The 25,486-nt window shown below is 47.4% G+C and overlaps 1 protein-coding gene and 1 long non-coding RNA gene across 2 annotated transcripts in view; one reads left to right on the forward strand and one right to left on the reverse strand.

Annotated features, from left to right (window-relative positions):
• Positions 1–449: 449 nt before the first annotated feature.
• Positions 450–15,824, reverse strand: LOC122118199. Its single transcript, XR_006149297.1, has 3 exons — positions 15,812–15,824; positions 5,348–5,351; positions 450–538 (listed from the first exon to the last, which is right to left on the reverse strand). It is a non-coding gene; the product is annotated as an uncharacterized LOC122118199 (long non-coding RNA).
• Positions 15,825–15,864: 40 nt separating this feature from the next.
• Positions 15,865–25,486, forward strand: part of Afap1l1 (actin filament associated protein 1 like 1) — a 73,706-nt gene continuing 64,084 nt past the window's right edge. Inside the window, exon 1 of the mRNA XM_042692177.1 lies at positions 15,865–15,933. Within this exon, the coding sequence (XP_042548111.1) occupies positions 15,918–15,933 (16 nt within the window). The 5' untranslated portion in view covers positions 15,865–15,917. The remainder of the gene's footprint in view (positions 15,934–25,486) is intronic.

Genomic DNA, 25,486 nt, shown 5'->3' on the forward strand with positions numbered 1-25,486 from the left:
TGAGCACCTCTGGGAGCTCATAAAGAATTTTCTCTATATTCCTAAATTGGATCTAAGTGCTCTCCGGGGCAATGTGATTCAAGGCGTGAGCTTCAAATCCACTCATGACACTAGTAGACCCACGTGGGCAGGGCCCTAGCCTCTCAGCTCATCCTTCCCCTCCTCCCACCCTTGATCTTGACCTCTCCCTTGTCCAAATCTAGGACTCATCATAGGAAAAGGAAAAAAAGGCACTTCCTTCCCCTCGACCAACCTCCACCTGGCCCTTGGCCCAGCCTGGACTTGGAGAAACAGGAAAGCAGAGGATGCTAGGAGAGGAGACAGAGCCCAGAGCCAGGCACCTGGAAGCTAGCAGAGGAGCTGAGGTCCTCCTGTCTCTCCGCCTGCTCCCAGTGCCTCTTGACCCTTCCCCCTTTCTAGGAGAGGCCATTGTTGCAGCCGGTACTCTTCAGCCTTATTACAATCTATGTGCCTGACGATCTATACATCACAGGGCTAGTGTTCCCACCACAGTTCCAACCAAGCAACCAGACTCATACTTCACACCACCCTGTTCTGAGAGAATAGGCCACTGCCCAAAGAAAGCTTCCTGGCCCATACCACTGGTCCCTGGCTCAGCACCACAAACAGTGGGCCCCCACCAGTCCTTGGATCTTCCTGCAAAGTTGGCTAGGTCTCATGGTGGAAGCTTCCAGAAGAGTAGTTGCTTAGTAGATTCCAAAATGGAGTGTTGGAGCCAGGTGCTGGTGGCTCACGCCTGTCCTAGCTACTCAGGAGGTTGAGATCTGAGGATTGTGGTCCAAAGACAGCCCAGGCAAGGAAAGTCTGTGAGACTCTTATCTCCAATAACCACCAGAATACCAGAAGTGGCGCTGTGGCTCAAGTAGTAGAGCACTCACCTTGAGCTAAAGAGCTCAGGGACAGCACCCAGGCCCAGAGTTCAAGCCCCACAACCAATTTTTTTTTAAATAGAGTGTCAGCCAGCACTGATCCTGGTCATTCCTGGTTGCCCAGTGGCTCTTTCTTTCCATAGTAAGGATGAGATCATGAACTTCTCTCATCCCTCCACAAAGCTTCAACTGTCAGTTGGCAATGTTTGGGGGTAGCTGCTCCTTCTTGGAGATGCCTTGAATCAGGAGCAGACATGACAAAGGTGACTCTCAAGAGACTGGTGATGGGCTGTGGCATGTATAGAAGTGACATTGATTCAGCAAACCCTCACTACTGAGCACCTGCTGGTCACTGAGCACCCGCTGGACACTGAGCACCTGCTGAACGCTGTGCATGGAGTGGGGTGGGGGAGGGGACACTGGGACAAATCCACACAGGCCCTGGGCTCGGGGCATGACTAGTGAGAGTGGACACTGTAAGGCATGGGCTTAGCCTTGGTGGACACCAAGCAGAGTGTGGCAGGAAAAGACATGAGGAAGGGAATGTGTAAACTACTGGAAGAGTATGTACAATGATGCAGAGCAAGGAATGCTCTCTAGAGGAGACTGCAGCTGAGCAAAAATAGGATGTATCTTTGCAAAACTGGAAGGATATTGCAAGTTGAAAGCATAGCAGGGTGGAGGGACCAGAAGGGAAGTCTAATATGCCCTCATTTAACATGTCAAACCTTCCTGCAACTTCTCTTTTTTGGCCAATGTCTTTCAACTTTCCTGACCCATTAGTCACATGTTGCCAACCAGACACATTGAAACTGCCTCATTGTCACTGGTTAACAACTTGCGAGACTGAAGGGCTTTTGTTATTGTTGTTGGATATTTTTGTTTCCCATAAAAGCACATCATTTCAACCCAAACCCGTGTCCTTCTGTTGTTTCTAGTGGGAGTGGAAATGACTGACATGGAAAGAGGTTGTACTAGGCACATTTTATTTTTCAAAAGCAATCATTTCTTTGACTTCATTGTCTGGGTTGTTTTCTGCCAAATGCAGGGTGTCTCAAGATAGCAGATGTTCCAACCGTAAACAACTTTCACTTTTTAATTTATATATTTTTATTATCTTTAGTTGTACGAAGGTTTCAATTCAACGTGTCCATTTATGAGTACAATGCATCTTGATCAATGCCACCCTTTCCAGTATTCACTTGCTGTGATCAGAAAGAAATAACATGAAGCACCAAGTTCTCTGCTGCAGAATTTATACACATCTCCATTTCACAGATGAGGAAACTGCTTTGAAGAAGATACATGATTACCACCAGTGGTGCTAGGATCAGTTTCGGCAAGTCCCTTTCCCCTGGGAAGAAAATTCACTGGTGGCTCACACCTGTAATAATACTAGCTTCTCAGAGTCTGAAGATCTGAAGAAAGCAGTTCAAAGCCAGCCTGGGCAGGAAAGTTCAGGAGACTCATCTCCAATAAACCAGCATAATAGCCAGAAGTGCAGGTAGAGCTCAAATGGTAGAATACCACCCTTGAGTAAAAAAGCCAAGCGAGAGCTCAAGGTACTGACTTCAAGTACAAAAGAAAAAAAAAAGGCAAGAGAAACACAACAAAACCTACTTTATTAAAAGTGACTTAAGCAATGAGAACACAGGCTTTCTTGTACAGCCAGAAACCCGAGATGCTGATAAAGTCAGCAGCTCTGTGGTGTCATCCAAAGTTCAGATCTGTGACACCTCTTCACATCACCCTTCTCAAAATTCTGGCTTTTGCACGCTGTCAGTGTGTCACCTCATGTCTGCTCTACAGGCTGCTGGGGCTCCCGGCATCATATCCTCCCACAACCACATCAAAACATAGGAAAGAAATTTTCCTTTGCGTGTCTGGTTTAATAAGGAAAAGTTCCCGGAGGTTCTTGGCCCACATTTGCACAGATCCCACTAGCCAAGGACTCTGGTTATGTGCCTGTACCACAGCAAAGGTGAGAAATTGAGTATTGACCATGGTCAGCTCCATAGTGGGAGGTGTGCCCATACTCACAAGGTAAAGAAGAGACAAGAAAAGAATAACCCCTCCGTAAGCAAATGCCCATCTCACAAAACCATTGGCCAACAAGAAAAAAATTTAAAAAATCATGTCCCTTTCCTTGTAGATTCATCATGCACATTGCCAAAGCCCCAAAAAGTCCTGTAGTGCTTTGGTTTAATCCAGGACTTCATCAACTAATTGCTCATAAAGTATTTAATGTTGACTTACTGCATTTCCACCATCTCAGAAGCATGCTTTCTTCACATTAGAACGTCTCTGAAAATGACATGGGGTTGAAAATAACACCTTCCCTTGGCCTCTCATTCTATGGTGTTCACTAAGAACCAGTTCCAGTTGTCACCTCCCCTACAGGTAGGTGACTCCAGTGGACAGAAAGATTCTCAGGGATGTGTCTTTGTCCTCTGTCTACATGTCTACCCAGCAAATAGTTCACTCATTGAGTATTGGCTGCCAGGTGGGTGCACCAAAGACACAGCGGTATGAAAAGCTTTCCTTGTCCATCCAGGCCTGGAGGAGAAACACATTGTACCTAAGTAAACATGGGAAAGGAACAAAAAGGAATTCAGTTGAAATGCCTACTACAGGATGAAAAGCATGTCACCGAGGAGAGTGGTGACACGCATATTCTAGGCACAAAGAACTTGGGCAAGGGCACTGGATGGGCAAGAACGTGGCTTGTTTGAGGAGCTAACAATGCCAGTAGAATGGCATGGGGCAAGTGAAGGGGACACTGAGATTGGCAGGGGCGGGCAGGCAGCCACCACACGTAGGAGGATTTGGAAGGACCGCTTTCATACATTCGGGCTTTGTGGAAATTCCCTGGCTTGCACTGTGCTTATTAGTGTGTTGACAGCAGGAAAGATTGCTCTAAGACTTGCCATCCAGTGTCTGTCCCCCAACAGGAACACTGCCTTCTCCTACAAGTTTATGAGAAATGCAGAATCTAAGGCTCCACCCTGGCCTGCTCCATCATCATCGGTGTAGTAGTAACCCTCTCCGCCATATTCACACAGGAGTGAGGTTTGAGATATTGCACCCTGAACCACCTTTTTTTTAATAAGATTTTTATTGTGAAAATACTGTACAGAGGGGTTACAATCACATGAGCAAGGTAATGAGTACATTTCTTATCAAGCATTGTTGCCTCCTCCTTTGTTTTTCTCCTACCATCCCTTCCCTCCCATCTCCACAACTACATCTCCCCACACCTCCCCCCCTCCTACATTGTAAAGTTCGTTTTTTGACATAGCATCTTGTACATCTCATTGTTGCAATGGGTCGACCTGTATCCCTATTTCAACAATTTATTTTTCCCTTCTGCTCCCCAAATTATATCAACATCAAATACAGTGAAAACAGGGGTTATACCTTGGGGGAGGGATATACAAAGCAACCAAAAAAACACATTGGGCATTTACCCAAATGATCACAAACAAGACTATACTAAAGCTACCAGCACAACTATGCTTATTGCAGCATTATTTACCATAGCTAAGATATGGAACCAATTCAGATGCTCCTCAGTAGATGAATGGATCAAGAAAATGTGGTATATATACACAATGGAATTCTATGCCTCAGAAAGAATGGCATTGCCCCATTTGTTAGGAAATGGAAAGACTTGGAAAAAATTATATTAAGTGAAGTAAGCCAGGCCCAAAGAAACATAGGTCCCATGGATTCCCTTATTTGCAATAACTAGTATATGTCTGAGACAAGCAGAAACGGTCGGATAAGATGATGTTAGGTGAAATGAACCCCAAGATAAGGATTCACTTTTCTTTCTTGCGATTGTTTCTAACATATTTATAAGATATTTCTTAGTTGCTTTGTATGTCCCTCCCCCACGGTACAACCCCTGTTTTCACTGTATTTGATGTTGGTATAATTTGTGGAGGGGAAGGGAAAAAACAAATCGTTTAAATAGGGATACAGGTTGGCCCATTGCAACAATGAGATATACAAGACACTGTCAAAAAATGAACTTTACAATTTAGGCAGGGGGAGGAAAGGATTGTAGTTGTGGAGATGGGAGGGAAGGGATGGTAGGGTAAAAACAAAGGAGTAGGCAACGATGCTTGATAAGAAATGTACTCATTACTTTGCCTATGTAATTGTAACCCCTCTGTACGGTATTTTCACAATAATTTTTTTTAAATTACATGGTAGCTTATAAATACATTAGAAACAATAGCAAGAAAGGAAAAAAACACTGTGTCCTTATCTTGGGGTTCATTTCACTTATTTTATCTGACCTTTTCTGCTTGTCTCAGATATATACTAGTTATTACAAATAAGGGAAACCATGAACCACCTTTCTTCCATGGGCAGACTCCACCCTTTGTGTCAGACTTCCTGAAGCCTTTCCCATGCTATCACCCCATTTGCACACTGGAGGGCGCCCTTACACTCCTAAGGCAGAACACCACTTGGGGGCCACAGCGCTTCACACTACTGTAATGGCTGCACTTTGGAGCCACAGAGAGGCTGAGTGAGTGCCTAGACAGACCAGACAGGCTGGATCTGCTGCTCCAGGAGCCCCTTGCCCACTTTCCTGTACCCACCAGACACAGAGACACAGCCAGAAGCTATGACCCGTATCAGAGTTTTCAGCTGACCGCTGTGTAGAGCCACACATGGAATAGAAGAGCTGCTGTTTAGCACTGCTAGCAACACTCATTGCTAAATTAAATAGCCATGAACTTTGCAGAATTATGGCAACTTCATTAGTGCCCCATGAAGAATGCCTTGGGGCAGGGGCTTCCCATAAGAGTTAGATTAACTGGCACGTGCTACCAGACTCAGGTATGGAGTTATTGGGTGACTAGTTGAGTTAGGAATCTCATAAACTTTTTGTCTGTGCTGGCCTAGAGCCCATGGATCCTCTTGTTCTCAGTCTTCTGAATGGCAAAGATTGCAAGTGCAAGCTACCACACATGGCTGGGAAGATGACCTTAAGTGTATTTCTCAACATCACTAAAAAGCTTAACAATGCCGTGACAAGGCCTACTTACATATGCTCCATGAAGTATGGCCATTAAGAAGTTCTAGTATTGTAAAGTCACTTTCATCAGCAAGAAACAGAAAAGCCACCTTTAGAGAGGTCAAATTGGGAGTCTTCATGGGAGAGCCAGCATCTGCTGGTGAACTCCTGTCTCAAAAACCTGTGGCCCAGCAAAGAGTTTACACAAAGCTTTTAAAGACAAAAACTACATGCCTGTGGTGGAGACCAAGCTGTAACAAAACTGGACCGTACAAGTGGCAGGTACAAGCGGAAATCTCCATTTGGGGAAGTAGCTCAGGAGCCAGCTGAAACCTCCCATATAAGGGAGGTTTATTCCATCTAGGGGAATCTTAGGGGCTACTCAGAGGCAAGTGAACCAAGCCATTTAAGGAGGTAATCAAGGCAGAATCAGAGTATACTCTATGCAAAGCTTTCCTAAAGTTAAACAGCATGATATCTGTAATTTAGTCAATGGCCTCTCTCACCTCTAGGCTTTTCGGCACTGGTTAGAAATCCCCCTTCACCCAGCAAGGCACCAGGATGGCTGTGAGAAGTTACTTAGATTACTTAGACTCAGCATCCTCACTTAACCTGGGGCTCTCAGCAAACCTCAGAGTCTGAAAAAAGATGAAGGCCAGACTCCAACCATCCCATAACAGTCCCTCTTCCCTCCTTACCTGGCCTAGTCAATATACTTAGCACTGGGACACTGGCAAGAGAAATCAAAGGCCATCAGCCATCCCTTATGCTTAATCTTTAAAGTGTGCTATGCCCATAACCTGAAGTACTTCCTTGTCCAAGAGAACTATCCCATTCAAACACCAACTTCATGAGTGAACTTAAATTATAGAGGTAAGTCCTCTAGAGTCTAAAGCAGGAGTATTACAGGTTTGAGGCTAGCCTGAGCTATAGAAACACCCTGTATACTTAATGGTGTTTATGGAATTTTTTTCAATTGATTCATATCTGGTGTTGCTATTGTGTGTGTGTGTGTGTGTGTGTGTGTGTGTGTGCGTGTGTGTGCCAATACTGGGACTTGAACTCCGGACCCAGGTTCTGTCTCTGTGTGTGTGTGTGTGTGTGTGTGTGTGTGTGTGTGTGTGTGTGTGTGTGTGTGTGTGTGCCAGTACTGGGACTCGAACTCCGGACCCAGGTTCTGTCTCTTAGCTTTTTTGGATCAAGGCTGGTGCTCTACCACGTGAGCCACACCTTCATTTCTGGCTTTTTGGTGGTTAATTGGAATAGAATCTCACAGATTTTCCTGCCCAGGCTGGCTTCAAACTGCCATCCTCAGATCTCAACTTCATGAGTCACTAGGATCACAGGTGTGAGCCGCTGGCACCCAGCTAGTGTTGCTATTTCGGTATAAGTGAAACTCGTGGTTGTAGGACTGGTTATACATCTTCCTGCAGATTTACATAAATTTCCTAACTCTCCAAAGGTTTTGAATCCTCCCCTTTGGGACACATGGTGGAATGGATGGTAGTGAGCCGGATGATAGCTCAGCCCCTCATTGTCCTATCATTGGAGAGCCTAAGGAGAGAAAGCTGAAGATGCTGCAGAGAAAAAGGAAACAAGAGTCTGACAATGCAGCTCCCTTAGCCACAGGCCATGCCAGAAGGCCAAGACCCTCAACTACCACTAGTTGCCTCCCCCGGCAGTTCCCACAGTGGTTTCAGGAGCAGAGAACCCACAGAGCATGTCTAGACCTTGCTAAGTCTTCATGGCAACCAGCCCCTGTTCCCCGGGTGCTAGGTTTGCAGAGCCTTTGCTTCCGTGTGTGCTGCACAGGCTGTAGCAGAGACGTGATGAGGCCACGTGGAAGGACTCACGCTTGGACCCAGCCTCCCTGAGCGCTAGCTACTCCATTCACTAGCCAAACTGCGCTGGCCCCCGGGGCCTTAGAAAGCAATTATATTTGGAGACAGGGCTTTTTAAGGAGGTAATTAAATTAAAATGAGACTCTTAGGGTGGGCCTTGATCCAATTTCACTGGTGTTCTTCTTTTTTTGGGGGGGAGTGGGTATTAAACTCAGGGCTTGCTCAAGGCTAATGCTCTACCACTTGAGCCACAGCTCCACTTCTGGATGTTTTGAGGGTTAATTGGAGATAAGAGTCTCACAAACTTTCCTGCCCAGGCTAGTTTTGAACTGAAATGCTCAGATCTCAGCCTTCTGAATAGCTAGAGGAATACGCATGAGGAATAGGCACCCGGCATTTACTGGTGTTCTTGTGAGAGGAGACTGAGACACCTGGAGACAAGAGAGGGCCCATGTGCATCAAGGGTGACCATCTACAACCTGAGGAGCACCTCCCAGAGAACTAATCCCACTGGCAACTAGGTCCTGGACTTCCAACCTCCAGGGCTGCAAGAAAAGATATTCTTGTTGTTCAAGTTCCACAGCCTGTAGTATTTAGTCTGCATGGCAGGCCTAGCAAACTAATACATCAGGCGAAATAAGACTTGCAAACACAAATAAATAGCAGCACTTACCTGACAGAGTGGAAAGGATGGAATGGCATGCTCCAGTGTGGTACCTGGCTGCATTTGGCAGCTCAGCATTTCCCATGTGCTCAGATCATGTGGTTTCTTCGGCCTTGGAGTGCCCTCCGCAGGCCATTTTGAGAACAGCAGGGAGAGAGGCATGTCTTTCTAACCCTTGGAATCTCCAGCTATCAGGGCAGCTCAGGCCTGGAGCTTCCTGGCCTTTTGCCACAGACAGGGAGAGACCACCTAGAAGAAAGCTAAACAGAGGAGGGAAGAGTTGGGAGATGGATAAGATAGCTTGTCAAGATCTAAGCTTCACCCACTAGCGTCCAAGTTTCCCTCTGAGTAGATCAGTTCACCTTTTTGGTTTAAGCTTTTGGTTTGTCATTCTGTCATTTGCCACCAAGAGACTTGTGACAAATACACTGGCTCCCAGAGTGAATTAGCACTGATGGCAGGCTCTCTCTCATGTCCTTTTGCTATGTTCACAATCTAATAGTACGGCCCGCCATGGAATGAGATGGCATGTGAGAATCGCTAGGGAAGCCGAGTGAACAGCACTGATGGAGACAGAGTTTGCCTGGGTCGGTCCTTGAAAAGTTCCACTAGGGGCCTGGACCAACCGCTTCCAGCTTCTAAAGCCCCTCTCTGTGGAAAGACCTCATGTGTGCGGTCTTATCCTCCTGAATCAGGACAAAGTATCCATCTGACCCCGGTCATGGGTCCTTTTTATTTACTTTTTTGTGCCAGTCCTGGGGCATGAACTCAGGTCCTGGGCACTGTCTCTGAGCTTTCTAGGCTAGCATTCTACCACTTGAGCCACAACTCTACTTCTGACTTTTTGGTGATTGATTGGAATAAGAAGATCTCAACCTTCTGAGTAGCTAGGAATGCAGGCATGAGCTACCAGGACCCAACCAATTCGTCCTTTTGGTGAAATAACAGCACTATCTGTTTATATATATACATATATACGTATATATATATATATACATATATATATACATATATGTATGTATACACACACAAATATCACTCCTTAACAGACTGTAGGTAGACGTCTGCTGGTCCTCTCAGGACAGCAGTGTTCTCTCCAAGAAAGAAGGACCTGGTAGAATCAGTCTTCTAGGCCAGTGGTTAGAATTATATTTTTTAAAAAAACAGCAGGGGCATCCTGGCTTTATGGCCAAGACCTTACTATTTCCATAAGCTTCTGGCAATTCTTCAGAGGAAACCTACATCCATAGCATAATAGCATTGACAGTGGGCCAGGCACTTGACTTATCTTCTTCATCCCTGGGATCCTTTCCCATCCTTATTTTACACCTGAGGAAGTTTAACCTTTCATGAGTAATTGATCCAGCTATATATGGCAAGAACCTGAACTTGAACTCAGGGCTGTACTTGGCCACTGCACAATGATCTCCCTAAATACCAAGTGGCCTGTGGAGGAGGCTTACCTATTTGGGTGTAGCACCAAGCAGTATCACAGTTAAGCCTTATAGCCCTCATATATTGGTAGCCCCAAGCTTTCAATGAGAGGTTCAAGGTCATGCTCTTGGCTGTGCAGAGGCAGTTCTGGTTTTCAAAACCAGGTCTGCCTCATGCCAAAGCATTTGTCTTCAGCTGGACACGGGTGGCTCACGCCTGTAATCCTAGCTACTCAGGAGGCTGAGATCTGAGGATCGCGGTTCAAAGCCAGCCCAGGCAGGAAAGACCATGAGACTCCTATCTCCAATAAACCACCAGAAAACCGGAAGTAGCGCTGTAGCTCAAGTGGTAGAGTGCTTGCCTTGAACTGAAGAGCTGAGGGACAGCACCCAGGCCCAGAGTTCAAGCCCCATGACCAAAAAAAAAAAAAAAAGAAAAGAAAAAAGCATTTGTCTTCAAAGTAATGCTCCACACAAGTATTTGCCTTGTGTGATTTCAGGCATGCTCTCTCCCCATCTTTTTTGCCTCAATTTCTTCATCTGACAAATGAAGAGACCAGAATGGCTGGTGTCTTGGGTGCCTCTCAGCTGAAGGTTTTTCTGCCTTCTGGTTTTGGAACTTGCAATCTGCCTTCGGCCTGGGGCAAAGTCATCAGCCACACGGCACTGTGAGGGCTGAGCACTCACTTCAGGCCCTCTGCACAGAAAGTTCTATGTGAAATGGAGTGGGCTGTAGCCAGATGCAGCTAACAGCAGTGATATATTTGTTTCTCATGAGGTTCAAAAACAGTAGTAGTTACCAACATTTCTAAATTTAAAAAAGAAGAAGGAAAAGGAGGAGGAGGAGGAAGAAAAAGAAGAGGAGGAGGAAGAGAAGGAAGAAGAGGAGGAGAAAGAAGAGGAGGAGGAGAAAGAAGAGGAGGAGGAAGAGGAGGAGGAAGATCACTTATATCAATCTCTGGATTTCTAGGGTGTTTTGTTCTCCTGAAAAATATGTAAAGTTCTCGCCACTCCAGGCCCTCGCTGACTGGCTACCATACCTTCAGATGGAGCTGCAGGGCTCTGATTTGGCACCGCCCAGCATTGCCCAGGCCTGTGTCACACACATCTTCCCATCCAACCTTCAAGATGTAGCCATGTGCTCTTTCCTTGGCCAGGACCCCAGACGGGGCAGGCTGGAGCCCTAGGAGAGGGCTGAGGGGCTAGGGAGGGAGGAGCGTTCATCCATCCTTCCTGCCAGTAATCACTGCACAGATCTCTATCTGCTTTGGGGGGGGGGGGGGTGGCAGGGCAGCCCAGTACCATGTGTCATTTCCCTAGACTGGGGTTATAATGGTGACATTGTGCTGAGTGGAACAAGAGAGGTTTTTATCCAGAAGCCAGCATCAGGCAGACACCATGAAAAGGGCTGTGGGGTTCTCTTCACAAGGGAACATGGGACAGAGGCCCTGATGGAGAAGAGGCTGCTGGCCACAGCAGCACACACCAGGCTGGGAGCATGTGGCACTTCTACAGAACACCTCGCCACAATATGGCTCTGTAAATAAGAAGATGCCAGAGGGTGAACCAGGCCTCAGTGATACAGGCATCAGGTGACAATGATGGCAGGCCCCCCAGGTCCTGAAGCTTTTACTGGCTGACTTGCTTCACAAATACTGATTTCCATGTACTGGGAGCAGAGGTCTGGATGGGGCTATGTGGATCTAGAGTGAATAAGACACAGAAGCCACCTACACACACAGGGATCTGGGTCCAGGAAGGAGGAAGGAAATAGGAAATAGACCCTGGTGTTCAAGAAGAACTGAGAGCTGCCTGACAATGGTGTCAATTGTTGCACCCTGTGGGAGCCCCCTGAGAGGGCTGAACTTCCCAGTACATCCTGAGATGACAATAGTTCTGCAAAGAGGATCCTCTCAAATGCCATGGGACTTGAGCTCTCCACCACCAAGGGCAGAGGTGAGCCACACAATGTTTTCTAAGGGATGAGACATTGTATGATTGGGATCATGGAATGATCACTTCTACCATGATCATAGTCACGGCAGAGTCAGACCCTGGACACACTGTGACAGGTTAGAAAGTGGAGGTTTTTCTGGGACAAAGAGCCCTTTGCCTCCCAACTTCTTTCCCAGGCTTTTCCAGTTCTACCTGATAAGCTCAGAATGAGACGGGAAGGATCATTTGTTTTTATAAGACTGGGAGCAGGAGGGAGTTGAAAGATTTCTTCCTAGTATTGTTCACAGAGACTGAATTTGATATCTTTTTACAGAACTGGGCCTCTCCATATAGTTCTTTAGACAAGTACAAGGAAAACTTGGAAAACTCAGGAAGAAGAGGAGGAGGAGAAGAAAGAGGAGGAGGAGGACAAGGACGAGGATGAGGAGGAAAGGAAAAGAAAGATATGAGGAAGATTGGGAATGTGCTTGCCAGAGAAACAATTAAAGAAGTAGAAAGAGAAAAATAATCCAGGCATCAACAAACTCCCTTCCCTATCTGTGCTTAGCACCTGATAGCCCATGGTCCAGCCAACCCAAACTGTTCTGTAGACTCACCCTGCCGGTTTCTATCTCTATGTCTTGGCTGTCTCTAGTATGACCGTAATGCTATCTCCCTCTGCAAGCTCCAATCCTCTGCAGCCCCGCTGACACCTCACCAAAGGTCTGTCATCTATTATCATCTCCATGATCAGTAAGAACTTCTTGCTTTCTCTTGATAGACTCAAAGAGCTCTTGATCTTTCCCCTGGCACTTTCTACCTGGTGATCTGTGTTAAAACTTGTTCTGCAGGTTATCCATGTCCTCTAACAGATTGTCAACCTCTTGAGGATGGAGATTGTTCCTACTTAACATCTGTTCTCCCAACAGAACAGTCTGTACTCACTGTCACTGATAGAGTGGGGATAGTTAGATTTCTACAGGTCCTCATTAAAGGAAAGGCATAGGGGAAAAAATGTACACACACACACACACACACACACACACACACACACACACACACACAGCTGTTCCTGTATGCTTACCCACAATACCCCTTCACTGTTATCAGTTACCCTGACAGCAACCAAGCTGTAACCAACTTAGTCAACACTGCCACCTAGGGACAATTATGAGTATTTTTCTAAACCAGAACCACTGAAGCTTCCCAAGAACTTTTTTAATTCTTAGAGATACACATACATTGTGTTCTATCCCATTTTTATATTTTTTTTCTACACGATAATTCAGTTAATTCTACTGCATAAGTCACTCCACAAATACATGTGAATCCTTTTTGGGTCTTTTGACTCCAAATAAACCTCCAAATTCCTGAAAGTTTCTCTGAAAAACCTCTAGAAAAGCCTCCATCTGTTTCTGCAACTGGACTGTTTCTGTGCTGTGATTTAAAAAGTATTCCACTGCTAGGTATTGTGGTACACACCTGTAATCTCAGCACTCAGGAGGTACAGGCAGGAAGATCCCCAATGAGAACCTGTCTCAAAAAAAAAAAAAAGTGATGGGAGGGAGGGTTTTGAGGGAATGTAACCTTAGGTACTTCGGAGACTAAGAGTTGAGGATTGCTACTCAAAGTCAGGCTAGGCATAAAAAGTCCTGAGACTCTTATCTCCAATTACCCAACAAAAGACAAGAAGTGAGATGTGGCTGAAATGGTAGAATACCACCCTTGAGCAAAAAGCCGAGCAAGAGTGTGAGGCCCTGAATTCAAACCCCAGTACTGGCCTTAAAAAGGCAGGGACAGGGGAGAGAGATGTCATTCAGTATTAGAGCTCTTACCTGTCATGTATGAGTCCCTAAGTTTGAACTCCAGAACTGCAAAACAGAAAAAGAAGAATATTTTAAATAAAATGTTTTTGAAAGAACAGGCTAGCCTCAGAATTTAATGATTTTCAAGTGGTTCAGAGTTCAAACACTGGACTTTGGGAATTTAATTCATTTGTACATTAATGGCTGGTTAGCTATTTTGGACTTTAAAATGGCCTTTTCAACTTGAAAAAGTGGGCATTAACAAAGAAGAACTTGGAAAATAATAATGGCTCCCATTTTTATAGCTATTTATGGTTCTAAAGTGGGTTTGTATCATCATTTTATTTGGCCTGCCAAAAGTTCTGTGAGGGCAGTGTGAGTTTTCTCATAACAAAGAAGAGCAAGCAGACAGACTGAAAGTTACAAGGGTCCCTCCTGAGTAGTTCACTAAGGACTCATCTACAATGTTTCAGACTCTAACCCCATTTATTGCTGTTTTGTTTTGTCTCGTTTTGTTTTGTTTTGTTTTGTTGGTTGGTCTTAAGGCTTGCACTCAGAGCCGGATGCTGTCCCTAAGCCTTTTCTGCTCAAGATTAGTGCTCTGCCACTTTGAACCACAATGCCACTTTGACTTTTCTGGTGGTTTACTGGAGATAAGAGTCTCATAGACTTCCATGCCTGGGCTAGTTTTGAACCGGGAACCTCAGATCTCAACCTCCTGAGTAGCTAAAATTACAGCTACTCATTGCTTCTTTAACTGGTCCACAGCCCCTGGAGGCCTCAGAGACAAACACCACAAACAAACCTCTGGGACTTTGCAAAGGCAGTGTTCACTTCAACCTGCTAGTTAAAGCAATGAATATAGGATCCTCCCCCCACCCACTCTTTTACTCTATGCTTTTTCACAAAGTGTTTCTAAGTAAACTAGGGGTCCATCCACTCAAAACGGAAAAACTGCTAGGCTCTGGCTCATGACTCTAATCCTAGCTATTCAGGTGGCTGAGATATGAGGGTTGCAGTTCAAAGTGAGCCTGGACACAAACTAGTCCATGAAACCCTTATCCCCAATTAAGCATGAAAAAAGAGAGAGAGACAGAGACAGAGACACAGAGACAGAGAGAAAGGAAGAGGAGGAAGAGAAGGAGGAGGAGGAGGAGGAATAGTTGTTGTAATTCAATTGGTAGAGCACTAACCTTGAGCAAAAAAAGCTAAGGCACCAGCGCCCAGGCCCAGTTCAAACCCTAGTACACACACACACACACACACACACACACACACACACGTGAAAAACCCCATCTGGTTCACCTTAGCTATCCAGGAGGACGAGTAGGCCTGGGCTTCACTTTGTGATAGGAAGTTAAATTCAAGCATTTGGTGTTTTCTATGAGTAAAGCTTATTTTCAGTTAGGCAGGAACAGGAAGTTACAAGGGTTGACACTTTTCATACAACTTGAAGCTTAATTCCCATTGCTGGATCGCTGTCTACGTTCTATAATTATTGTGAGAGGGGTATGCTGACATTACACTGCATTTGCATGCCAAAACTGTTCATTTCCACGATTTTGTCACTCCGTTTTTTACTTTCTTAACATTTGACTACACAAGAAACAAGTCAAGTGGCCCAATGTCTGACTTTTTAATAAAATAATGATGATGATGATGATGATGACGATGATGATGATGATGATGATTCTCCTTAGCTGTCCTGTTTCCCTTTTCCTAGGTGGTTTTCTTTCTGAGAATCTTCGTTGTTATGGCTGCCTGGGCCTCTTCCAGACCATTATTGACACCGAGCCATCCCAGCCCCGGGTCCCCAAGGCAGCTCTGGAACGTGTTAAGGAAACCCTTGTAGAGTGGAGAAGATTGACCGCAAAGTTGGGCAGCTTCGAAGGAAGCGAGTTTGAGTCTGGATTCCCTTGAAGAAAATACAGGTTCTCACTGGTGAGAATTGGAGCTAGGGCGAGCGGACAGGCGGTCCCCTTCCCACCGAGGGCAGGGAAGCGCCGCCGGGGTGGGCGCCTCCACCCCTGGAAGGGCGCGCGTGGTGGCCCAGTGCGGGGCGCGGCGGGAGGCCGCGGGAGCTGGGCGGGGCCGGGGCGTGTGCGGGGCCGCGAGTCCTGCCGGCCGCGGCCCAGGGGGCGAGGCGTGCCCCGGGCCTGTTCCGGGGGCGGCGCAGGGGCCGGGCCGGGCGTCCTGTCCGGGGGCGGGGACTCGCCGGCCGCTCGGGCCCCGCCGAGCGCGCAGCGCGCCCGCCACCTCCAGCCGACGCGGAGCCGCTGCGCCCGGCGGCCGCGCGCCCGGGACACCGGCCGGCGCCATGGACCGAGGCCGGGGTAAGAGGAGCCGCGGCGTCCGCACTAGTTGCTGCTACCGGGGCGGGCGGGGAAGGAACACCCGGGCGATCCAAGCCGGGGACGGGCGTAGGGCGGCGGGGCCGGGGCTGGAGCGCGCGGTTACGGGCGCGGGTCGGGGGCGCAGGTGCCGCCCGCGGCGGGAGCGGCCGGTGCGTGTCGCCCCTCGAGGTCTGGCGTGGTGGCGGCCCCCGCGCGGGAGTCTCCCAGTCTCCAAACCCTAACTTCAGAAAAGATCCACGACCGGATTCGCGAGGACAGTGAGCGCCCGGGCCCTGCGCGTCGGAAAGCACGAACCCCGGGTCCGGTGTGGGCGCCCCGATGCCCGGCGTGAGCGCCCCGCCGCGCGCCCAGCGGGGCCCGGAGCCCAGTGTGCGGCCGCCCGGGCGCGGCGGGGCGGGGCTGGGGACGCGCGCGACTGCAGGCCGGGCTTGGTGAGCGTGGAAGGGACTGGAAATTAACCGAGGGCTGGGAAGGTGGCTCCGTGGTAGAGTGCTCGTCTAGCATGCGTGAAGCCCTGGGTTCGATTCCTCAGCACCACAGACACGGAAAAAGCCGGAAGTGGCGCTGTGGCTCTAGTGGTAGAGCACTAGCCTTGAACACCCAGAGGCTCAGGGACGGTGTCCAGGCCCTGAGTTCAAGCCCCAGGACTGGCAGAAATCATTCATTCGATCCACCAATCAATCAATACGATTCGGAAGGCGGCGGTGGCAGCGCAGCCGGGATTGGGTGGGTGCGGAGAGTGTCTGAATTAAGTGGCCGGCGTCCAAAGGTTGAAACGTCCAGGTCCCGGCTCAGGACTCGGGGATCCTGAGAGAGCCCAGGTGAGAGAGAGCCAGCTGGGGAACCGGCGGGTGTGCCATCCTGGGAAGGGCCGTGATCCTTGTTGTTGGCGTCATTAGTGGAAACTTCCTCCCCCTCCCTCCCCGCCTCCCCCATCTGCCCATACCAAACAGGAGCTGGGCAGGAGCTCAGGGAACAGCCAGTGCGCAGTGGGGGTCCCCCACCCCTTTACAGCACAAAACACAGCACCCACCTTCTCTTTAGGGGCATTATTGGGGCTGACAGGCGCTGGGGGAGGCTGTTCCATTTGGTTCTGTGAGAACTGAGGTCTGTAAGGTAGTTCTCAGCTAAGGACTGGCGTCCCAACCAGAGCACAGCCCGCACCTGGGAGGGAAAACAGGCCGAGAAAGGTAGGCCTCTCAGCCCCTCAGCGCAGCTTCCCCGCCACCCACTACAGCTAAAGCCAGGAGCACCCCCAAGCTGTCAAATACCAGCCTCTGGTGACTGTACAAAAATCTATCCAGAGGCCCTTGCAGGAAATAGATGAGGGAGGCAATAATTCAGTAAGGGTTAAACGTTCCATACCCAACAGGGCACAGAGGCAGGCAGCCTGCAGAGAGGTCTGGGCATCTAACTTTCCATCTCCCTCTCAGCACTGTTCCACTGTGCTGTTTGCTCCCTGGCATTGTCTCCTTCCCCTGCTCAAAAGTGATCTCACAGAGGCAGGGAGTGGCCCTTACAACTGTCCTGACACTTGGAAGGAGTTTGCTCAAGTGGCTTAAAGACTGAGGTAACACATGCAAAGGTGCACACCAAATTGCTTACTGGTAATGTCAGTTATAAAAAGAATCCTGCTAAATCCTCACCTCAGAACTGATCTGGGGGACTTCCTCAAGTAAAATGGCTGTGTTGTGTGGCTGATCACACTAGCCCAGTTTGTCTTGATCTTGGTTTCCCACTCAGCCCAATCATTGCACACACTATGAATGAAAGCAAATGTGACCACAAGATGAATTAGAATGCAGGATCCGTGTGTGTGTGTGTGTGTGTGTGTGTGTGTGTGTGTTTAAGACAAACCATAAGACTTTGGATATTATGCCAGCAGATCTTCCTTTTTGTGCTCCTGTCCCCAATATGTGTGCATTCTTCTATCATCAGAAAAAGCAGACGTGCACATCTTGTTTTTAACCTCATTCCTATCACGTTGGAGATATGGGCTATCCTGCCAGAGTCCTAGGAAGGAAACAAACTTCAGTATTAACGCTAATAGCAACTGAAATCAAGCCTGTTCTGGGTACCAGGCTCAGTGCTCAGCTCTTCACATGGTCTCTCTCCAAACATCGCAGAGGACAGAGGACAGGTTGTGAGTGGACATGGTCATCAACCCCACCTCACAGGAAAGCAGGTCTGGCCAGTGTGTTAGTGAACTTGACTTTCATCTATAGACCCAGTTACTTAAGCTACACATTATGTTCTCACAGTTCTGGATGCTGGAAATCTAAGGTCAAGGTGCTACCCAGGTCACCTTCTTGCTGTGTCAACATACTGCCTTCTTGGGGGGATGGGGTGGAGGGAGGATTGGGGCTTGAACTCAGGATCTTATCCTCTCTTGCTTACCTTTTTTCTGAAGGCTGGCACTCTACCACTTGAGCCACACCTCCACTTTTGGCATTTTTGCTGTTTAGTTGGAGATAACAGACTCTCAGATTTGTCTGCCCTGGCTTTGAACCTCCATCCTCAGATCTCGGCCTCTTGAATAGCTAGGATTACAGGCACCACAGGCACTCAGCTATCTTCCTCTTCTTACAAGAGCAGTCCTACCTGATGCAAAGCCCCAGTGTTATGACCTCATTTTGCCTGATTTCCTCTTAAAGGTTTTGCCTCTAAACACAGTCACATGGGGGTTAGAGCCTCAACTTATGAACCGGGGAAAGGGCACAAGTCAGTTCAAAACAGCTCGCCTGAGTCACTGACAATGATGTAAGACAGACTTGGGAATTCTACCCACTCTGTCTACACACCTAGGCCCTGATAGGAATGAAGCTTGCTACCGACTGTCTCTGTGACAGCAAGTCGTCTGCCCAAACCCCGTGACAGGCCGAGATACCACATCTTTCAACCCTAGACTGGGGTGCCCCGCAGCTCCACTGTCCAGATGTTCTGCACAATGATAGCATAAAAGCTCATGTCAAAGTCAAGTGAGGAGAGAATGGAAACAAACCTGGGAAGCAGGATTTCTTTTCTCACAGGAAATGTCTTCCCCTGAGTAAAGCAGAACTCCAGTGATGCAGTTACCAACAGAAACCACTCATAATAAAATTCCTTCCGGCAGGATTTCCTGACATATGACAGTCTTTCAGAGAAAACCAGCTATTGGTGAGGTTAACAAACTAGTAAACCAATGGCTATACAGACACCACCTTCTGCCTATCCTCAGGTGAACATAAAGCATGGAAAACAAAAATGTTTATTTCTTGAGATTATATGGTTGTATTTGTTTTGTTTTGGTTTTGGGCAGTACTAGGGATCTTGCTTTTTCAAAGTTGACATACTACCAATGTGCCATTCTACCAACTCTGATTGTTGTTGCTTTAAGTTATTTTGGTGATGGAGTCTGGCAAACTTTGCTGCTCAGGCCAGCCCCAAAGTACAATCCTCTCAGTTCCTCAAACCTCCCAATATCTCAGACTCCTGAATAATTAGGACACTGACTCTTGAGGTTGTAAATTTTAAGTGTATGGAAACAATGCTTAGCACACTTAATCCACTCTGTGAAGGCTCACTGTAGTGATTACAGACTTCTTGTGTGTGTGAAACAGCATACATGCTTTGTACAATGTCTTTGCTCCCTTTATATGGTTTGAGCCACTGCTCTGTGCCAAGTACTGAGCTAGACAGCTTTGGTACAGTGTAATGACTGGGAAAATGACATCCTGTGTCTCCAAGTTCCTTCCTGCTCAGCCCTTAGAATCCCTCTCTCATCATTGGCATTTGTAGCTGATTAACCATTAGTGTATTTGCCAGCACATCCATTTTCTCTTATTCTGTCTACTCATACCTACTACAGTGACATCATTCCTGTGTTGCTTTTATGAACAGACTTCTTGAACCATCATCTCTTTAAGAAGAGTAGTAAAATGTTATGGTCTTAACTGAATGAGATTACTGTTATTCCAGAGATGATGAAGAATTCATTCAGACTGTTTTTGTTGGACTTGCTATGAGGTCTCTAAAGAAGGCCATGTCTTCCCGTATTTAGTTGGAGCACTGGGATCCAAACTCAGCCTGTGCCACGCTCCTATGGACTCCTACCTGTATGGCTATGGATTCCCAAGTAGGCTTCACACTCCTTTGCAAAGGAACACTTATCCATATTGTAATGATCTTTTCCATCCTGTCTTTCCAGGAAGTCATCTTTCTTTTCACACTGAGTTGTTTGGGATTTTGTTTTTGTCACCATGGGACTTGAACTCAGGGTCTGGGCGCTGTCCCTGAGCTTTTTCGCTCAAGGCTAGTGCTCTACCACTTTGAGCCACAGTGCCACTTCCACTTATCTGGTCGTTAATTGAAGATAAAAGAGACTCACAGGCTTTCCTGCCCAGGCTGGCTTTGAACTGTGATCCTCAGACCTCAGCCTCCTGAGTATCTAGGATTACAGGCGTGAACCACCGGTACCTGGCTTGGAATATTTTTTTCCTGTATAATTACACATACTTACAGAGGGATCTGTGATAACTCTAGGCTATACTAATACAATGGGGAGGCCATGACATCCCCATTGCCAGTGTGGGTACTCAGCAGAGCTCAGTGGTTCAGGAAGAAGAAGAGAAAGGAACTGGGTGTTGAGAACAACTTTCTGGCTGTATGCTAGTGAGCAGCAGGTCACTTTGCTTCTCCGAACTTCAGGATATTCATCAGGACTGTCAGGGGAGAAGGCAGCCAGTGAAGGCTGGAGCCTGGATGTTAGCCACATCTTTATAGTGCTCCCTGTAGAGGTTCTGCTGGTCATTAGGTCCTGCTTCTATCCTGTCTCCACTCACCCCATGACTTTCAGCTTCTCCATTTCCACGGAGGTTTTTTTCTGCTACTCCTTCAAATATCAGTTTCAACTTCCCCTTCCTCCCCCCAAACCCATCACTTTCACATGGGTGAGCAACTTGCCAAGTAAGTTCCTCCCTACCCATCCTTTTCTAAGAGCCTATTATTGCTCCATTTTTGTCTTTGGTCCAGAACAACAATTTTAGGTTTGAATACCATGAACTTCTCATACCCATCTCATTCTTTATTGTTGTTATTGTTGGGCATGGGGCTTGAATTTAGGGCTTGGGCGCTGTCCCTGAGCTCTTTCACACAAGGCTAGCACTCTGCTACTTTGAGCCACAGTGCCACTTCCAGTTTTCTGATGGTTAGTTGGAGATAAAAGTCTCAAGGACTTTTCTGCCCAGGCTGGCTTCAAACTCTGATCCTCAGATCTCAGCCTCACACGAGTAGCTAGGATTATAGGCATAATCCTATAATCCTAGGATTATAGGAGGTGGGGCTCCCAGCTCCACCCCATTCTTTAAAAAGGGGAAGAAAAACAAAAACAAAAACAGCTGAGTGAGTGGTAGTTTACAGTTTTAATCCCTGATACTCAGGAGGTGGCAATCCAGAGGTTCATGGTTCCAGATCAGCCTGGGCAAAAAATTACATCTCATTTCAACAAACAAGCTGAGCCTGGAAGAACATGTCTATGATCCCAGCTACATGGATGGCTGTAGATAGGAGGATTTCACTCTGAAGTCATTCTCAACAAAATCATGAGACCCTACCTGAGTAAAAAAATAAATAACTTAAATCAAAGAAGGACTAAGGCTGCCCAGCAAGCAGGAGACTTTGTGTTCAAATCCTGGTACCACAAGGATAGAAGAAAGGAAAATTGCAGCTGGACAAGAACGTGAAATCATTAGTGCCTTCCTCCCCAACACACAAAGAAACATTCACACACACTACTCTTAAACATTTCCTCCTTCCTTCCCTGTAAAACTTCGCCAACATGGCCACCAAGAGTAGCCTGCAGCCCTTTCCCAAACCCTCCTTTCACCTCCTGGAGCCTCCCTTCCAGCCTCCCTTCCTCTGTTGACAGCCTTCTCAAATGGCCTCCTCTTCACTAGACAAAAGATTTCATCTTTTGCCAGGACTTAGGTCTCTTCTCTGTAGCTCTGCTGACCCCGCTCCCAGCTCTCTTCTGAGTTACTCCTGGTTTACAAAGGATTTGGAATGGAGTAAGTCTAGGTAAAATCACAGCTCTCCACTCCTTTCGAAAACTTTACCCCTCTCCCCCACTCCTGCCTACAGCCAGAGCTGTCATAGCCTCTTGGCATCTCTTGCTAGGGCAAGCTGGGTCCCCAAGTCACCCTACTGGTTTGTAAACCATGAAAAAGGAGGCTAATTGGGAGGCTGGTTTGTGACAATCTTTGACCGATCCTTACCCATAGTAGATGCTTATCTAATTGTTACGTCCCTCTCCTCCCATTTGCTGTGTCTTCCTGTCTATGCTATCATTCTGTCTTCTGGCTCTATCTTCTAACTGTATGCTGCTGCATATGATGGCACTTGTCCCCACTCTGTCCTCATTCCTGTAGAGAACAGAGCCTCACTGGGAGTGTGGGGGGGGGGGGCGACTCTCAGAAGTCCACCACCAGCCGTATTTGGGCTCCATTCCTCCATCACCCCCCAGCCTGCTACATTTCCCTTCACAGGTCACCTCCACCTCTCAGTGACCCATTTCTGAACTCACCTTATTCCTCCTCACCACAGATGAGCTTTCCTGTTGCTCTCTTTCTGTTTACAACACAATCACGTGAGCAGCTGTTAGTGGAAATGAGGGTGTTGGTGAGCAAGACGCAGTCTGAAGGAGGGATATAGATTTACTCTCAAACCAGCAGGCTTGAAGGAGAGGGAATAGACTTTGGAAGAAGACTGTTAACCAGAGGTTGATGGGGAGGCTGTGTAGGCTGCAGTGGGGGAAAGCAATTCAAACTGTTACAATAGAGTGGGAGGCAGAGGTTTAGCAGCCATGGATCTGAGAAACCACACACAGCTTTTTTGGGAACCACATGAATATGTAGGTAAGGTCTGCTGTTTCTAATATACTAGAGGCTTCTACAGACATAGCCTTTTTGCATGTGTAGAGAACAGGATTTGTAGGCATGTAAACTTCAATCTGAAGTATTTCTCCTGTTAGTTAGATGCATACTATATCACAGTTCTGTGCATGTGCACGCACTGATACTGGGACTTGAACTCAGAGCCTTGTACCCTTGCTGAGCTTTATTCATCAAAGCTGCCACATGAACCACATGTCCAGTTCCAACTTTCTGAAGATTAATTGGGGCTTTTTCTGCCAGGGCTTACTTTCAACCACAACCCTCAGATTTCAGCCTCCTGAGTAGTTAGAATTACAGAGGGGAGCTACCAAGCACCCAGCTGTATCAGCTTTTAATGCCAGCTTTTAATGGCATCTGTGGACCATCTGTCCATCTGGCTTGAGGATGGAATTTGGAGAGAAGAGAATCTAGTCAAGAACAATTATTTAAAACTATCAACTTGATCAAGCCAATCCATTTAGCAGTTTTGATGGTTTGTAGGATTCAAGCGATGGTTCTTGTGGTGGCCGCCAGGCTGCTACTTTACCTGCTCACAATGGGTCCAGGCCCATCTCTTGCTGTGGCTTCTCCCCACAGCTGCCTTGCATCTTCCAGCCTCCAGTATTGCTGTGTGCCTTCACCCTTCATCATAGCAGTCTGCTCAGACAGTTTCCTCAGGGCAATGTTTACCAACTTCCCTGGCTCCCCCTTCCTGTTGGAGATGCTCAGAGCTGCCATCTCAAATTTCCAGTTCACACGGTGTGACTGCCTCCCGTGATCGCAGCCCTTTCTTACATTGTAGGCCTTTCCCCAGCACCTAGTACTGCCCGATAGCAGATATTCAGTAAAAGTCTATTGAAATGATGATTGAACAAATGAAAGTGAGAATACACAATCCACGGAGCTGGAGACAGCCACTTTCAGTGCCAGGATTCTCCTTGTCAAGAGTCTCTCATTGTAGAGACAGAAATGTCCTCTGTGGTGATCCATCATTTCCTGTGTCTCATCCTTGATACAATCAAATCCCAAATCCTGTTGACTACCATTGGGAAGTGGATCTCGGGTGGCTTCTTCTCCTACATCCTGTTGCCTCCTCCAGAAGCTTCCTGTTTCGACTCTGGCCTTCTCCAGCCGGCCTGGAGAACCACTCCCTACTTGTCCAAAGCAGTAGTTCTAGAATCCAGCTGATCTTCTATCTGATCATACCCAGTGGAGCCCACCAAAAACGCCCCCAGAGATGTAATTTGAGGGTCTGGAATGGGGCTTAGCTGGCAGCCTACACTTCCGCAAAGCCCTCAGGTAGCTGCTGACCTCATGGAGTGACGTCCACTCCCCTGACACATTGCCTTTGCCCTGAACTTTGACTCTTCTTTAGCACCTTCCGGGATCCCCTGTTGCTTAGCATTATCTTATTTTCCGGAAGAGTCTCTGAAAGTTTGAAACGCGTGTGCGTGTGTGTGTGTGTGTGTGTGTGTGTGTGTGTGTGTGTGTGTGTGTGTGTGTGTGCTGGGCCTGGGGCTAAAACGTGTGTGTGTGTGTGTGTGTGTGTGTGTGTGTGTGTGTGTGTGTGTGTGTGTGTGTGTGTGTGTGTGTGCTGGGCCTGGAGCTAAAACTCAGGGCCTTGGTGCTACACCTGAGCTCCTTTTGCTCAAGGCGAGGGTTCTACCACTTGAGCCACAGTTTCACTTCCAATGTTGGGGGGAGGGGTGTGGTTTATCAGAGATAGGAGTCTCACAGACTTTTCCTGCCCAGGCTCATTTTGAACCATGATCCTCAGATCTCAGCCTCCTGAGTACCTGTGATTATGGGTGTGAGCCATAGGCATCTGGCTTGAATTGTCCCATTTTAACTTTAAAAAGCCATTCTTTTTACTATACCCATAATGTATTTAATTCCTTCTATTGAACACCCCCCACAAAAACTATCTATACAAATAGAGCTCCAGAAATGAACACATCTCATTTATCTGAAGCTTCTCCTTCATACCCCCCACCACGACCTTTGCTGTGAACTCTCAGATTATGTAAACTCTGGCCTCCAGAATTGCAGCACACAGTGCTAGAAGGGAGCCAGGCCTAGAGGTCGACACCACATTGCCACAGACCTGTAATAGGAACGTCTACATTTACATCAGCCTTTAACACTGAGAAGCATTTTCCTACTCCCAGGTGGAGAGCTAGTGCCAAGGCTGGGCCGTTTGTGTCTGCCCTTGGTGATCACGCATGCTCACGCTTGGCATGAGCATGCTATAGGACCGAGGGGCTCCATGTAATGGGGGTGGGGAGGATTCCTCACACTGAGGATCAACCACTAAAGTCTTTTATCTGGAGACTTTGTCAGCCATGTTTCTTTCTGTGGCTTCTCTTACCCAGCATTGGCCATAGAGACATTCTCCCCAAGGGACAGGTGCAAATACCAAGATACAGAAGAATGACCATGCTATTCCTCTTCTTGTAAGAGACCAGCTGGACATCATCTCCTGTGGAAACTTCCTGCCACATCCCCACTTGTAGTTTCCCTCAGCCTTCTCCTCAGTCAGAGCTTTATTAGTTATTTATCTATGTAGTGCCTGTCCTGGGCCTGTCCCTTGCCTTTTGGTCACGTCTAGCACTCTAACACTTGAG

Source organism: Dipodomys spectabilis, unplaced genomic scaffold (assembly GCF_019054845.1).
Source record: "Dipodomys spectabilis isolate Male_0828 unplaced genomic scaffold, ASM1905484v1 ptg000147l, whole genome shotgun sequence".
Taxonomy (NCBI): Eukaryota; Metazoa; Chordata; class Mammalia; order Rodentia; family Heteromyidae; genus Dipodomys; species Dipodomys spectabilis.